This window comes from Telmatherina bonti (assembly GCF_933228915.1).
Source record: "Telmatherina bonti genome assembly, chromosome: 7".
Classification (NCBI taxonomy): Eukaryota; Metazoa; Chordata; class Actinopteri; order Atheriniformes; family Telmatherinidae; genus Telmatherina; species Telmatherina bonti.
The window spans coordinates 28,218,578-28,235,955 of NC_136625.1; the positions used below are offsets into that span (position 1 = coordinate 28,218,578).

The following is a 17,378-nucleotide window of genomic DNA, read 5'->3' on the forward strand; positions in this document are numbered from 1 at the left end:
AAGCAGCAGAGAAGTGCATTCAAGGTGAGGCCTGGCAATGGGGGAAGGAAGTATAAACATGTTTTGCGTAGTCAAGGCATCAAATGAACATTAGACTTTCCTGTGTGTCTAGTTTTGTGTGAGGAAAGACCATTGTAAAGCTGAGCCGCATGAAGTCCAGCAGAGAGGTTAACAGTCCTGCAGCTCCACTGCTGCCTGTTTCTGTGTGCTGACAACTTCCCCACCGTGTCAAGAACTGCACGTCTCTGACATTGTTTGACCGCAGGGAAAAGCAAATGTAGGGAAAACGGTTGGATCAAAGCCAGGACCAAAATACTACTCATATCATTTCTAGCAAACCAAAATAATGGTCATGCAAAGTGTCTGGCGTCCAGTGTTGATGTTGGCTTGGTTCTACAAAAGCTTTAAAGATCAGCTTGATTATTGTCATTCAGCGGAACCAAAGTTGACTCTGAAAGTAGTTTGAGCACAGATCTCGTCGAGGTTAAGGTTTTTATTTTATTGTTTTAGTTAAGTCCAACCAGAATTATTGATCAAATGTTTTATATCTATGATTTGTTAACATACTTTCTGTGGCTAACTAATCACTATCGACTTATTTATATTTTTTTTCTCTTAGTCTTTCTACTTTTTTTGTCTCAAACAGAAGTAGCCCCATTATCACTCGCTGCCCCTTCTCCCTCTCTCTGCCACTTGAATTTAATAAATGGAATTTAATTTAAGGTTCTCTGAAGCATAGAATAAAAAAAATGAAAATAGATGTGACTTTATGTAAAATATGTTATCTAACATAAGGGTTTTTAAAAAGAGGAATATTATTATGGTCAATTTGTTGTAAAAAAAAAAAAAAAAAAAAAAAAAGAGAAGAAGACACCATGAAATTCAACCAGGTCACTAAAAATGCATTGTTATCAGTTCTTGTCCAACAGTTTTGTGCCAAAAATTATATGGAGAAGAGATTTCCTGGGACTAACCTAAATGGTCACAGTCAGTCCAAACTTTCTGAGTATGTTCATGGTAACTTTGCTACAAAAACTTCCTCAAGTTTGCACAGAAGCCATGTAATGAACCAAATTACATTTAAACAATTATATTTATGATTACTTCTTGAACTTGAACCTGTGTATTTTTGGAGAATTTACACATTACTTGTTAGCAAAGTAGCCGTATCAAATATCTTAAAGGTAGAGTATGTAAGATTTTCAATATTTTTAAAGTAAATTAACTAAAAAAATAACTACAACCATAATTAGATAGTTTTTTAAACATGTAGGTTCCAGTCTGTCCATATTTGATGCGTTATTAAATTGCAAGTTTAATTAATGACAATGACCCTTCTTGAATGTTTTCTGACCAGTAAAAAAAAGTACTTTTTTTCCACCAGTAGGGTGAGTATAAGCCCATTTAATGCAGAGCGGTTCTGAGCTACAGCTCACAAGCGATTCCTGCCCTCATTGGAGCTGGCAAGGAGGAGGGGTGAGGGGTGAGTTTTGCTCATTACTGCCAACCTGCGGTTGGCAGTAATGAGCAAGGTAATGAGTGGAGGTAACAGTTTTGTGGTTTTGCTCACGACCTGGTGTTTGCCACCTGGTGGTGGAAAGAATCACCTTGAAATCTCTCTGCCTTTAAGTAAACTTTACGAAAAGAAAAGTTAGAAAAACAATTAGGTCATATATGCACAAAAATCTAAAGTGGATCAATATGCCCTCATCTACTGACTTGCTGGTAAAAAGTCATTGCTGTAATTGGACATGACAAACTTCAGACAGGTGTAACATGCTGTGTTGTTCCAGTTCATGCTTCTCATAAACCAGTTCAGAGTCCAGTTCATTTTAGTTGCTTTACATTAGAACTGAGAATGAAAGATTGAACTTGAAAAACCTAAAAATAACCAACGAACCTGTTGCTGGGAAGTCATACCCCTGAAAGTTTCATTTGAGAGCTCACGGAGAAACGAACACGGTGAATAAACATGTTCATTTGATTCTACAGGCATGCAAACTGCAATGACGTCAGACTGAGTAATATTGTAATGAAACAGATATGTCACGTCATGTTGCAGTTGAAAGAACTCCACTGCTGCATGTCTCATCTTTAAGTCTTCTTGTTTAGAGACTGTGTATTTGTATTGGAGGCTCTATATCTGCAAAAGCCTATTGATCTGACGGATAATAAGCTGGTGTTGGTAAGTAAGCAACCCCTGGTGGCAAATGATCACTGATGAATCATTTGATCAGAAACTCAAGTAAGCTTTAATCCAGCTACCGACTGACTCATGCATGCTGAGAATGGAGTGCTATCTTTAATGATAGCTCTTCTGTTACCTCTGCTATACAACTCTTGCTGTTGGCTAATTAGAGAAGATGAATCTTACTAGGAGGAACAAATTCACTGCAGATTTCAGCAGCTGCTTCGTTTAAGATAAGGTAGGAGATCCTGGAACAATGGTTGAAGCACACTTCATTTTAAAAGTGTACAATTCAAAAGTCAAAACTTCATTCATCAGAATCCCACACCCCAAAGCACAGAAACGCACAATGCTTGCTCCCGAGGGATTGCCATATATTGATGTAGAATGTGAGCTGATGTAGCTGCTAACCAAGCTCCCCAAGTCACCTTCACAAGTGCTCCAAGTCTCTGAGAGCATGTGATCAGTGCATCAGTACGGGCATTCACAGAGGGAGGATGGACGAATGACAATTGAGTTTGATTTCATCATCCAATCATTTAATTGTTTAGTTGGGTAAAACATTTAGATTCATGTTTGTTTGTTTGTTTTTTCAGTTCTGTCTATTCCACAAGTGACTATATATTTTTATTTATGTGTTATAGCATTGACTAAGTGGCTGCAATCAGGGTGTGAAGGGGATTTTAAGCAGTACAGTAAAAACTGGTCCTGGAAGACCTCTCCTGCTCTACCTTGAACAGATGCTATAGCTCCCCCTGTGAAAACAATGACTGCAAATCTAACAGAACTGAAAAGCCATTTGTGGGAAGAAGTGATTAAAAATCAGCCAGACAAGAATTTTAATCCGGCAAACAGCAGTCACCCTATGTTAAATAATCCTTTCAGTTATTTCACTTTTGATCAGGGATCCTATTCATAAAGTTATTTTTTTAGCCATAAAACAAAGGACAAATATATTGCAAGGATATAAAAAAAATCTTAGAGTCTTCTTTTACTCACTTAACTACTCACAGTAAGAAAAATTTAAACAGGGGTGGTCAAACTTTGCATGTCGCTGTAATTGGCACCAGTTACAGCAACATTCTTCTAAATATCGTCTTGATTTACTAAACAGTCTTGCTTAAGTAGTTTTTCTTTGTAGTTTGCTCTTAAATCACCTTTTTTTTTCTTGGCCACTGTGAGAGAAGATACCTCTCCCATCCAAACAACACATCTGTGGTACTACCGCCAGTAAACAGAACTGTGACCACACATCCACACACACACGCACAGTTTCATCTTGAGCTCATCTGTTGCGCGGAGAGTTCCCTAGTTTTCCTGTCACAAATAGTGAGGACAGAATAAACTAGATTTCCATTAGCTAGTCAAAATATAGATAACAAGAGCTCATTTCAGGCTCTAACTCAATGTAAACTTCTATCAGCCAAGTAAGCAATATCTGGAGGCAAATGAAGGAGCAAATGTGGCTTTATCTTCCTTGTGGCATCAGATATTCAGATGTGCTGTTTTTTAAAAACATATCGAATCTCACTGACGAGACTGTTTGGCATCCTGTGCAGGACGACTCCGTTGCCTTTTTCAGGCAACATCGCGTGATGTTTTAACTCAAACCATAAACTCTCAGAAAGACTGTCTCTCCCAGGCTTGACACTTCTCCCCCTGAGGGCCAGACCTTATCATCGCCAGGGGAGTACCCATCATTTAAGGCACGCCACTTGGCTGTTGACTTAGAAATGCTAGATGTTTTGGCTGGACTGAAAGAAAATCCTCGATCGTGGCTATTTCAGCCCAAAACTGTGTCCTTGGTTGGACTCTGTGCCCTTTGATGAACTAAAAACTCTGATTCTTTTTTTTCTCTTTTTTTTTTGCTTTTCAGTTGACAGTCTCTCTAATCAGAGGAGTGCTTGTGATAATATGTATTGTTATGGTTGGAATTTCTCTCAGGAAATCATACTCACAATCACAGCAGGCTGTTTACTTTGCTCTCTGACTTTAGTGAAGGACAAAAATACACACAGTTAGTGCAGAGAGGCCTCCTAACCGTTAGTCCAGCTGTGATTTATTGGTTTCCTGTATAACCAAAATGTGAACAGAAATACATAAATATTTATATATCTAATATAAACTTCTAATAAAAATATCCCATTATCCATATCAATACATTGTTATAAGTTTACTTAACCATTAAAAATGCATCCTTCAAGTCACCCAGGGTGATTCAGAGTACCGTTTCTGCAGTTTCCTCTAATATGTAAAACAGCTGAATTTCTTTCATAATACTAATAAAATTAGCATTTTGTTGCAACATGTTATATCAAGTGTTTGCTAGTACGCCCGTAAGAACTGTAAAACTTCCTAAAATGCCAGAAAGAAAAGTGCACCTTATGTGTTTGAACCTTCATTTAACAGGCACACATCTAAGGATTATTATGTTTTAGTATAAATGTAAACAAATTAAAAATGTATGTATTTAACACAAAGAAAAAGAGATACAAAGGGGAAAAGAAAAGCTTATTTGTTATAGAAGTATCTCTGCTGGTTGTAGAGGATTTCACAATCGGCAGAATAGTTGGCAGCAGAAAAGGGTGCCACAATTGGGTATGTAAGGAGCCTCCACCAAAGGCTTTGTTTTTCCAAGTAAGGACGAGTCATGCTTTACAAGATCCTGCCCTAGGTTTAAGAGTAGGGTCCGATGAGGTAACTCAGGTAACGGCCTCCCTGCTGAGGTATTCTGGGCATGTCCCACTGGGAAGAAGAACAATGAAAAATGTAAAGACACTGACTAGTGTCAGCTCGCCTGTGAACACCTTGGGTACCCCAGAAGTGTCTGTGGAGAAGGTAGTCTGAACTTCCCTGCTTCACCTAATAAAATAATTATGTGTGGCTTAATTGTAGTTCAGTAAAAAAAAAAAAAAAAAAGAAGTGCAATAAAAGGATTTTTCTGCTAATATAATTAGAGTCTGCTTTATTTTGTCTACTGTATAAATGTAGACATCTATTCACTTCAAGTGATCCAGATGCTAAGTGGACTGCAATGCATGTGCCAGAAATGAAGTTGCCAATAGAAAAGTTCTTGTTTCTTGTTTGTCATTTTTCATGTCTTTACCTTCTGTGATTCTTGACCCAGCAGCACCTCAGGGGAGGAGGGGAATATGTTGGTTTGACTAAGTGCAGTGTCCAGTTGAACTGGTTACCCAACTGTTCTCGCACACTATTAGGTCAGAAAACTGCCTTATGTTTTGCTGTTTCTTTTAAACAAAGCCAAAGAAAATTCTAACCACAGTCCTGATGCGTGAGTTTGTCTCTTTTGTTTATTCATTTTTGGGGGGTTGTTTTTGTTCATAAGTTAGGTTTGGAGTCACCAACATTCCAGTAAAGAGTAAACAGTAACTTGCTTGAATTGCAGTGGATGGAATTTGTTGCCAAAGTTGCTGACGTAGATAACAAGCCCTCATTCTCGCAGTGACAGATATTGGTAAATATTTCAAAGGAGTTACAGAGGCCCTCTCAGATCTGCTTGGTCCCCAATTGCTGAGTTTATGTCACTCCTACTAAGTAGCCAAGAGTCGCTCATTATGAGCTCAGTTGATGTTTGAATCTTAATCACCGCTCTGATTTTTATCCTTTTTACTTAACTAAATTTGAAACTTCTGAAATCCAGATGAGTCAAAAGTTTCAACCAGCTGCTTGTTGATTGATACATCATGTCAGCACTGGTGTTTCTTTGTGTGTGTGTACGCGTGTGTATGAAACAAGTTTGTTTTACATGGTGGGATCAGTTGAGTTCAGGTCCGTCCCTATGTGTCTCACAAAGAGCTGTTTTCTTCTCTGTACAAATTGTTGATGCCTGTTAATTTGACACAAAGCTGTTTTAATGCACCTTTTTTACTTTTGCTTTGATGCCCTGAATGTGACTTTATTGACAGGCATCATGAATAGAAATGAAGATAACTGCACATGAATTTCATCTATCCTACATGTTTATATGTGGGCAATCAAAATCACAAGAACGTTTTGAATTTTTCTGCTCTTTCAGGGTACTTATGTTGTAATATGGGGAGTGTTTTCTACTCTTACACATGTGCAATAATTTATGGGGAAAAATGTTGATATTTCTCAGCCTTCCCGAAAAATGGCGGCATAAAACAACAAAATATCTGCAGCAAATATCGGGAAACAAGATGTATGATATGAAGGACACTATAGCAGCAGACTACCTGTACAACACAGGGGTTCCTGTAAGTAAATCTCTTCTCGGTTTTCAGGGCAAAAAAACGATCATGGCTGTTAATGTTAATGTCGTACTAATGTTGTCCGCACAGCTCATTAAATCTAGGAAAACTGTATCATTATCCAAAAACAATTTTTTTTAACTTAATCTGGATGTAAAATTCTTTGGAAATCAGACATTTAAGAAATAATTTTTAAAAAAATCTTTGTGCATGTGTCTATGTGCATGTGCGTGTGCCTGTTTTAACAGTTTGAATAAATCAGTTTGCACTCCTGCAGAAATAACATTTAGCAGTAAATACGGCGATGCGCCCAATGTTTCCAGCACTATTGTGGAGATGAAATCCAGTAGATCCACAGGCCATGGTGTCTGCAGCTTATCAGCAAAATCAATAGTGAAAAAAAGACTTGTGGGTTATCGTCTGAGCGAGTGTTTGACAAGCGGATATTAGTTTACCACAGTAACTGGAACACGCCAGTCACACATAAAACACTTGCGAGTTACTTTCATCCTGGACCAAAATTCTGATCCGGATCCAAACCAGATCGTGCAGCACTTATTACATTATGTAGCCATGTATTTTTCATATATTACATTTCTATTTCCTAAACTACCTCCTTTATAACTTATCCACGACTGCATAAGGGGTCAAGATAATATCAAGTGTGTCTGCAGTAGTGAAATGGAGCCAAAATACTTTCTAATAGATTTCTTTTTCTTTTTAGTGAACAAAATATTATCTTTGGTTTAAGAGTTGTTTGTGGAACAGTATGAGGCCCATATTGCAACTGTGAGACCACACAGCTGCCTTTCTGTGTGTGTGTGTGTGTGTGTGTGTGTGTGTATCTATTTGTTTTTGTTGTGGTAAGAAGGACCAAAACTTGACAAGACACAAACCTTTGGGGATGACATGTAAATTCATGGATTCCAGTTTTATCCTCACAGACACAGAAGGTTTTTTGAGGGTTAAAGCTTCTTTTTAGGCTAAAAGTTGGGATTAGGCAACAGTTACGTGACCTGACTGAAGCAGAAGATGCAGGTGACAACAAAAGCAATGCACGCTTAAGTAAACTCTAAAATACTGGATATTAATGGACGGGTTTGCTGAATGGAACAATAGTTTATTTATTTGTTTGTGAATTAATTTTTTTTTATTTTGCTTTACATTCAGTTGCGAATCAAATGTTTCATTCACTGGTTTACAAAAAGCACACACAAAAGAGGTGAAGCAGCTGGACTCTTTTATTTTTTCGCATAAAAAGGTTCATGTGTTAACTGATGATGTCGACATCTGTGAATTGTCAATGTCAAGAAACATGAAAAAAAAAGCTTTGTCTCATTTGTCTCTGGTCCCAAATGACATCACAGAAGTGTCTTGACCAAATAAACCTTGCATTTCTAGCCCTATGTCCTGATAAAGAATCTTAGTTCCAGCATTTTGTGTGCAATTTGATGAATTTAGGGTGCAGAGGTGAGGAGATGCACAAACAGAAACCTGAATTCATCACCAAAGATATAATTATGCTACTACACAAACTGAAAGAGACATGCACAAAATGGATAGACTGTGTTTATAAAGGGATTTTCTAAACTTGTGTATAAACAAACAGTTGTAGATGACCCATCCACATATACAGCATACATAAATTCCCGTTTACTCCATGTTAGTGTTTTTTCTCCATTATATAAACACCTGCACAGTTGACTGTGGAGGGTTACTGCAGACCCTAGTTCAACTGATATGAACACCAACCGTACATGGAGACATGTTATGGTCCATACATGTGTGCTAATATAGCTAGCAAAACCATCAGCGGCCCACAAGTGGCTTACCGGAATAATATATATCTATATATCATCACGGCCTCATCAGATTTTATGGGAGAAATTCCAGTGTATTGAGGGATTCCAGTCACAGGCAAATGATAAAAAGAGTTATGACAAATAGGAGTTATGGACAGGTAAAAAAAACACTAAGCGACTTGTCATCACTGTTGTCATTTGGGAACTGACTGTGTAGCGTCATTAGTCTGATGTCTCATCAGTTCATAAGCATAATACCCCTCTGGTGGTACTTTTGTATCCAGCAGACTTGTGGCTTTAATGGCAACGCCGTGCTGTAGAGTTCCTGGTTTGGCTGTAGAATGAGGAGAAGCTGTGTGTGGAATGAACGAAATCTTCTCCCGCTGCCATTTTCTGACTTCAGACAAACACTTGACAAAGTTTCACTGCAACGGCCTATCATGCTGCACCAGACTTAATGGTTATTTATTGTACCCAGAGTCCCTGTGAGATGTCTTTATGTGAACTCTGCATCGTGTTACCAGGAGAGATGATTTTTCAGCTGGCCCGGTTTGGCCGGAGGACGACTTCAAGCATTTCGTAGTCTCTGCCGTGCCTCTCAGCGGTATTAAAGCTGTTTTCTTTCACAGGACCCTTGCCATGGCCATTCATGTCTTCATTCATTCATTTTCCACTGTTTAACTGCCATCAATCCTGCTCAGACCTTCAGCAGCCGCTGTGTGGTTTGGGTCAAAGTCAGAATGTGTCGGTAACAGTGCACCTTACCCCGAGAGCTATTCAGACAGGAAGCAGCTTGGTTTTAGGTTTTGTAATACAGTGATGTCATTTTGAAACTACGGCAGAGCCACAGTGTGATTGATTGAGCGCAGATAGTCCACTATATCTCATGGCATCAACATGGAGACTGAGCTTTCCTTCAACTGTTGCTCACAATTCTCTGCATTTCTAAGTGATATTATTTGATTTGACAAAGCTTTTATTGACCTGGTTTCCTCTGCCATCTGTTAAAACATTTTTAATCAAGAAGCTGTCGAATCCATTTGATTTGATTCAAGTGTTTTGGAGCAGAGAAACAGCAAAAGCATCAATGATAAAGTATAACGACCCTCAGGCCTTGTCCATACGTAGCAGGGTATCTCACAAAGCAAAGAGATTTTGTCTCCGATTTGACCTGTCATCCACACTAAAACGCAGATTTCTGCACTCAAAATCAATAAATTCAAACACCATCTGCATGTGGACATGTATAACCGGAGGTTTTAGGTTTTCAAACATGTCGTCTGCAACAAAAAATGCCATGACGTCCCGTGTGCAACCTTTGTTTATGTAACCGAGGGTCTCGTTTGTGCGTCTATACTTTTATAATATGTAAAACAAGAGCACAAAGATGTTCTGCAGAACTGGCACATCCGACATCTATTTATTCTCAGTCAGCACCGTCAAACTTTCACCAACAACAACACAGTGTAGACTTCCAGTCTGGCCATTTCAAAATAAAACCATAACACCACTTACTGAACACATGAACTCTGGGACGTCCTAGAAACTGTGCTTATTGGTTGTCCAGGCACTTGTGTGTTTGATTCATTGTGTGTTTGTTTGTTTTTACAAGATCAAATAGCACTCCACATAAACTACCAATGGCAAAGGACGACATTAAGGACAGTTATTTTCCACTACCAAACCATATCACGTTAGAGGAATGTTTGGTGATTTGTAGAAGTGACGTCGTGAGACAGAAGGTTATTCTGATTGGACAGGATTAGGGGCGCTACGGCCGCCTAAAGGTTTGATATGCTTCTGGATGGGCTTAACAACGCAGTTATGCAGATATGTGTGGATGGATTCGTTTTTGAAAAACAAGGTGGTGTGGACTCTTTTTTTTTTTTACTGGCCGAAAGGGGAGGTAGATATTCGGTTTTACAAAAACCTACGTGTGGACAAGGCCTCAGTTTGACACTCTGATTGATGGGGGAAGCAGCCTTCTTGATGAGCGCGGCGCCCAGATTAACAAGCAACTGATGGTAAAATCTCCAACCTTTCCGCAGAAGTAATAAACTCTCAGCTAAGGAGGGTCTAATTACCATGGTAACAAAAATAATGGAGGAGACATTTCCTTATTTTTTTTTTTTTTTATCTTGTATGATTTTAAAAGCCAAAGCCACTTCAGTTTAATGCAGCCTAAAAGGTATTTTTGAGATGCAAGTTTCATTTAGGTTTTTTTCTTTGTTTCTTTTCTTTTCTTATTAAACTTTTTTTTCTCAAAGTGGGTAACAGATCATTTCCACAGCAGCAGTTAGAACATGAAATAGTGATTTTTAACACAGGTGGTACTGATCCCAGCTCTGCAGTGTCCTTGTTAGTCACATTAGTAGCACCGGAGTGTACCTGAGTGACTAAAACAGCTTCACTGCCTCTATCAGCTGGCTAATGAAAACATGTCAGGGAGGTTAGCATGCTACTGCTTAATAGTCCTGCAAGCTCTTAGAAAGTTTCGGACATCTGTTTGCTGGAAATTCTTTTTACACATCATGTATTTCAGATTTCAGCTGTTGCTATGGTGATCTATAGCTCCCATCGACAGCAATGCTGAGTTAATGTTGCATCAGTCAGACTGCGTATCTGAGCACAGTTTAGAAACTTTTCTCTCTGTCTAACCTCTAAAACAGACCGAAACTGGAGAAATCTTCAGTTTAACCATCTGTGGAAAATTACCCTAATTTCTGTGGAAGTAGAAGAAGTAGGAGAAATTCTAAAGTTCATTAAGTGGGAATTGTTTGACATGTTTATGTATTTCTGGACCGAGATGTGCTTTTATTTTTTTTTGGTGGGGGGGGGTTGGACAAAAATCACTTTGTGTGTGTGTGTGTGTGTGTGTGTGTGTGTGTTATTAAAGTGTTTAAAATCCTACACAAACACACTTACATACCCAATTGTGTTTGTCCCAACAGGAAAGCCGGCCTCATCCTCTCTCAGTTAGATGAGCTCTCCCCGTGGTGTAAGGGTCTCCTTCAGGAGCCGAAGATTGGACTTCGCAGGATGTCCCTCAAGTTCCTCTCCTGTCGATACACCGACACCAAGGTCTTTGGACTCAACTGGTCAGCCATGGGGCCTGACGTGCACAAGGCCTGTGACGAGCAGACGCTCACCGTCATGTATAACGACTACGGCGAACCCAAGGAGCTCTAAAAGTTTCAGTTTGGAGCGATTTGATCGACGTACCAGAAGAAGAAGTGAGGAGGGAAAAAAACAAACAGGTTTTAAATGCATTTTCATAATGTGGCGTTTATGGCCCATACTTAAATCCTACATGGTTTTGGAAACTTATTTACTTTTTTTACCTTCACTTCAGTACTGGCCTCAGAACCAATTCATCATTAGCATTAATGTTTATTAACAATGAGCTGTGGTGCCTGGTGTTTGTGAGGTATGAATCTGCACCTCCCTGCTGCACTTTGCTGCTTAGGTCAACTCATATCTTTCAATGGAGGCTAAAAAAGGAATTCAGTCTTGTGACATTTAAGTCTAGATTAACAATTACAGCAGTTCTTTCATTCTCATTCCCTAATTCCTGAATAACACAGCAATGTCGCTTTTAAATTTCTTCTTTGACACATATTTGAAACTAATGATGAACATTGCTGGTGGTATTCTTACTGTATGTGATACTACGCATAACATGACTTTTTTTTTTTTTTTTTTAAATGAGCAACTAATGCCAGTGTGTGTCTTTCAGTTGAAGCATTTTAATAGTTGTGAAATCTTGCGCAGGATTGGACAGACCTAGAAGACATGAAATCAGATGGAAAACATTAGTTTGTGTTTGCATGAGGGTTTATTTGACAGCCAAGCACTTACAAGAGCACAAGTCTAATCCTGAAGTCTTAGTTTCTCTGATTTATTCTAATCTGAGTGAATCTCATGGCTGACTAACAACACCTGGCATAGTGGGGGAGGGGAGATTTTTAGTTCTTTATATTTATATATTTATTTTGATTTTATCTTTTCTCATAATTTATGCATAGATTAATACAGATGTGACAACCTGGCAGACACCCGGGCTAACATCTTTGCAGACCTGAAGCACTTCTCATGTTTGTTGATGACTTGGATCAAGAAATGAAGGTTTTAAGTCACCTCTGTACTGTTTTGGATCTCACCAGCTGGAAAGAACAACTATGTTTTTGTCTGTCATTTAAACTTGTTAAAATGTAGATTCAGTGCAAAAGGTTGTACATACATGAAGTTTTTGGGGTTTTTTTTTTTTTAACTTTTTGTGTCTATCGCAAGGATTTGTGTTTAGCAGATAGAGCATTCCTTTTGCAAATAACTACACTTAAATGGACGACAGAAGTATTGGTAGTAGAGATTCATGTTATTGCAATGTTGCTTAAATGCCATCTAATCATTCATTTCACTTGAATAACATATACACACAAACATATGTGTGTGTTTGTGCTTTAAATGACATTTCAAACATGCCACAGTTGTCATTTTATAACATTTTGAGCAAAAGTGTATACTCCCTACTTTTACAAACTTGTATGATCCGAATCCAGGATAAATTTGTCCTGATCTGCATGTCAGTGTTGATTTCTGGCCAATATGTCATTTTAAAGCCCTTTTAGGCAAATCAGATAACCTCTTATCATCTTCAGTTAGTAGTGTAGATCTTAAAGAAACCCTGTACATAGTGTCATCATAATGTTTTAGCAGTTTAACCTACTGAATGTAGTAGTTTGTATTCAGAAATGAAGTTACTGTGAAAAATCTAACACACACCAGTTAACTCATTATGTGTCCAGTAAATGCATTTAAATGCATAATTAAGGCTGGAAAAAAAACAGCAACTTAATGTTTTTATTGGATAACTTCTGACATATATCGCCAGTGTATTAAAAGTATGATTTTGCCTTTATTAAACTTCATATGACAGATTATTGTTATTTTATATATTTGAAGTGACCATGTTGGCAATTTATGTCAAAGAAATGCAAATGTATTTCTTTTTCTCACATGTTAATACTAAAATGAATGCTTGTAGATTTTTGTATAGGCAGCAAAGTATTACATAACATTCTAATGTTTTAATTCTGTATATAAAATGTACAACTGGTGTATTTTACATTCCCCTGTGCTTTATTAGATGCAGTATCGTGCTGTTATATCTGCTGCGTATTGTAGTTGTTACAGGTTGATGCACAGATTCCAGTCTTATTGGAAACAATCTGATTGATTTTAAAGATGCAGTCTGTTGTTTTTACGTCAAAAATTGAAACTGAAGATGAAGAGGATAAAGGCAACAAGACAAAGACCTGTTATACTATTGCAAAACATGAGAAAAAAATACTATCTGCATGATTTACTGTCTATAATGTGCTGTGTGTGGCATCATAAACTCAACTTTTTCACTTTGATCTTTGCTACTCCTGAGAATAATAAAGAGCATATGATGAAAAGTGGTTGCATAGAACTTTTTCAGAGCCTAACAATGAGAATTTAACCTTTTATATGTGTGAACTCATTGCTCGTCAAATCCCACACGCTGACAGCGCAGAGACTGAAGTTACCAACTGCAGTTGCAGTCAGACTGATGTCTATGTTTCACTGAGATAAAATGACTTAAATATGTGTGATCTGTGTGTCGGCTGTGACATATCTTCTACGCATAGCTCCAGACTGGTTATTACCTGCTGAATGTAGCATCAGCTACATAAGACGACATATAAAGAAGATAATATTTAATTGAACTGAATTTAAACTCAATATTCTGTCATTGTGTTGAATAAAATATACTTGAATGTTTTTTTAATAAAGAAAAAAATATGACATGGCCTTGTAAACTGTTTTTCTAAACCAATAATTTGGACAGGTGTAACTAGAAAAGCCCTTAAGGAGCGCAGATCTCCACCAAGCAGCTCATACTGTGATTTCCACCTTATAGGAGACACAGTTAGTTACTTACAGATATTGTTTGTGAATCCCCAGTGTCTTTTCTATATTGTGGTGTTTGTTTGAATGTTTATTATTAATTTGGTGGTGCTCGAATTTAAAGATCCCCTATATTTTTTTCCTGTTCTGGATCGTAATATTCAAAATTTAGCCGGGATCCAGATTTATCTGTGATATGTTTTAAATACTGATCGGAATTTCTTCTGTATTTTTGGCCAAGCACCCTAATCAAATATTAGGGTGTTAAAGTATACACTAAAAATGGCCCTATCTTACAACAGTTAAGTATCCTTAAAAAACTTCAAAATTTAACTGAATCTAAGTTAGACCAAGTCCCATTGTTAGAAAAAACAAAAATAATAAAAATCCATCCAGTTGTTTTTGGGTAGAGTTGTTAAGAAACAAAGAGACAGACAGATTTAAATATAACCTTCATGGTGGATGTAAATACACAAATGAGTCTGCTTCCAGTCTGCTTGTTCGAAGCAGATTAGCAGGCAAAGAATTAATCAAATTTAACACAGAAAAAGGTTGGTTATACCAGTCTGCTCTGTCTCAAGTTTGGAGCAAGTACATAGAAAATGGGAAGCTCTTATTTATCAATGGACAGTTGTACCGCGACCCAAACATCACTACGTGGCTCTACTGACTTGTTGGTATGTTCCTTAATAATCTTAAATCTTAAATAAGTTATGCCATATTTGTAATACTGTTGTTTCAAAATAATTATCAGTATTTTCTCCACCCGTCTCTGCTACACCGTTCTCGTCACGGATGTTTCTTTTACATTATTTTCTTCCTTTGGCACGGTCACTTTTTTCTCTTTTCACTTTTCTTTGTTTGAACCCTTTCACTTTTATCAGTAATGTCACCTACTTCTCTATTTATATGTTTCATGGCGTACGCACAAGATTAAACATCGGACACAACGTTATGCATGATTCACACATACACACACAGTTCAGTATGAGGAAAGCACACATAGAGACACTTAACGCGCAGATCCAGGTACCGCACACAGCTGACAGGCGCACAAGCAGCGGGTTACACACAGCCACACGCTGTGGTAATATGCACATAACCTCCATCTCTGCTGGTTTATGGATACACTGAGGTTTGTAATATGCAGATAGTCTTCGTTTTTGTTGGTTTATGGATGCACTGAGGTTTGTCTCTTGGAATGTGCGTGGAGCTGGTACAAGAGAGAAGAGGTTAAAAATTCTTAATCAGATGCGTGAAATGAAGGCAGACATCGTTCTCCTGCAGGAGACTCATTTATCTAATTCAACAATAAATCTTTCAACGGACCAGTTTCCACATGTTTACTCAGCTTGCTATAATTCCAGACAAAGAGGAGTAGCCACTCTCATTAATAAAAGTTTAAAATTTGACATTGATCAAACAATCACAGATCCAGAAGGCAGATTTTTAATAGTTACATTATCTATTCAAAATGTTAAGTTAACTATTGCAAATGTTTATGGCCCAAATGTTGATGACTCCTCCTTTTTTCACTCCCTCTTTACTTCGCTCTATGATCACTTAGATAACACAATCATTGTAGCAGGGGACTTAAATGTTATTCTTGACAAATACAGTTCATCAGGGAAGTATCGAGGTTGGAAATCAGCTGAAACGGTTAAACAGTACATGAAGGATTTTGGTCTTTGCGATGCATGGCGTTCTCATCACCCGACACTGAGAGAATACACTTTCTTCTCTTCAGTTCACCATACCTATTCTAGACTAGATTACTTCCTAATCAGCAGTTCACTCTTGAGTGACATATCAGAGATAAAGATCCATCCCATAATCATCAGTGATCATGCACCTGTATCATTAACCCTTAGAAGTAAAAACTGTAAGCCAGCCACTAGAAACTGGAGATTGAATACATCATTATTTACAGATTCTGAGTTTATCAGTTACTTTAAAAGAGAATGGTCCTCATATCTAGAAAACAATAACAGACCAGAAACTTCAGCGTGTGTTCTGTGGGAAGCAGGAAAAGCAGTAATGAGAGGGAAAATAATATCCTTCTCTTCCCATAAGAAAAAGAAGGAAACTTTGAGAACATCAGAATTAGAACTCAGAATTAAATCACTAGAGGAAGCTTACCATGTCTCCCCAGAAGAACACACACTGAATGATATTAGAAAAGCCAAATTAGAACTTAATGAAATAATAGATAAAAGAACACAATTCATGGTGCAAAGACTTCGATTGGACAATTTTGAACATGGTAACAAATCTGGAAAGTTCCTGGCTAACCAACTAAAGGCAAATAAGGAGAAAACAACAATTTCCTCTATAAAAGATTCAGAAGGAAATATCAGCCATGATCCTGACATGATAAACAATACTTTCAAAGAATTTTACAAAGCATTATATTCATCACAAATAAATCCAACAGATGAGAATATTAACCAATTTCTTAGCAGCATCAATCTTCCTAAAATAAATCAGGAAAATAAAATGGCTCTAGATTCACCTATTTCAGTTCATGAGCTCCATGAAGCTCTCCACCATATGCCAAATAATAAAGCACCGGGTCCAGATGGTTATCCAGCTGAATTCTACAAAGAATTCTGGACCACACTGGCTCCAACCTTTTACAGCATGGTATTAGAAATAAAGGAAAAGCAAAAAATACCCTCCAATATGAACTTGGCGAATATTTCAGTCCTATTAAAACCAGGAAAGGACCCTACACTCCCATCCAGTTATCGTCCAATTTCATTAATAAACGTAGATCTCAAAATAATCAGCAAAGCTCTAGCCAGAAGGATAGAGAAAATAACCCCTTCCATTATTCACCCTGATCAAACAGGCTTTATAAAAGGTAGACATTCCTACACTAACATGCGCAGATTAATTAACATAATAGATTATTCAACTCTACACAATCTGAAGTCCACAGTTATATCTTTAGATGCAGAAAAAGCATTTGACCGTGTAAACTGGAAACTTTTATTTGCAACTTTAAAAGAATTTGGGTTTGGGTCATCATTTATTGACTGGATAAAAATATTATACAACAACCCAAATGCATGTGTGAAGACTAATGACAAAACTTCTCCAAACTTCTGCTTACAGAGAGGCACCAGACAGGGCTGCCCACTTTCTCCATCACTCTTTGCCATTTTTATTGAACCTCTGGCAGCTGCCATAAGACAAAACCCAGAAATCAAAGGAATTCAAGCT

At 37.7% G+C, this 17,378-nt stretch overlaps 1 protein-coding gene across 1 annotated transcript in view; it reads left to right on the forward strand.

Moving 5' to 3' along the window:
- The window catches only part of astn1 (astrotactin 1), a gene marked incomplete at both ends in the record, with an annotated part of 379,418 nt that extends 368,007 nt beyond the window's left edge, over positions 1 to 11,411 (forward strand). Inside the window, one exon of the mRNA XM_079244285.1 lies at positions 11,174 to 11,411. Coding sequence (XP_079100411.1) covers positions 11,174 to 11,411 — 238 coding nt within the window. The remainder of the gene's footprint in view (positions 1 to 11,173) is intronic.
- Positions 11,412 to 17,378: the final 5,967 nt, after the last annotated feature.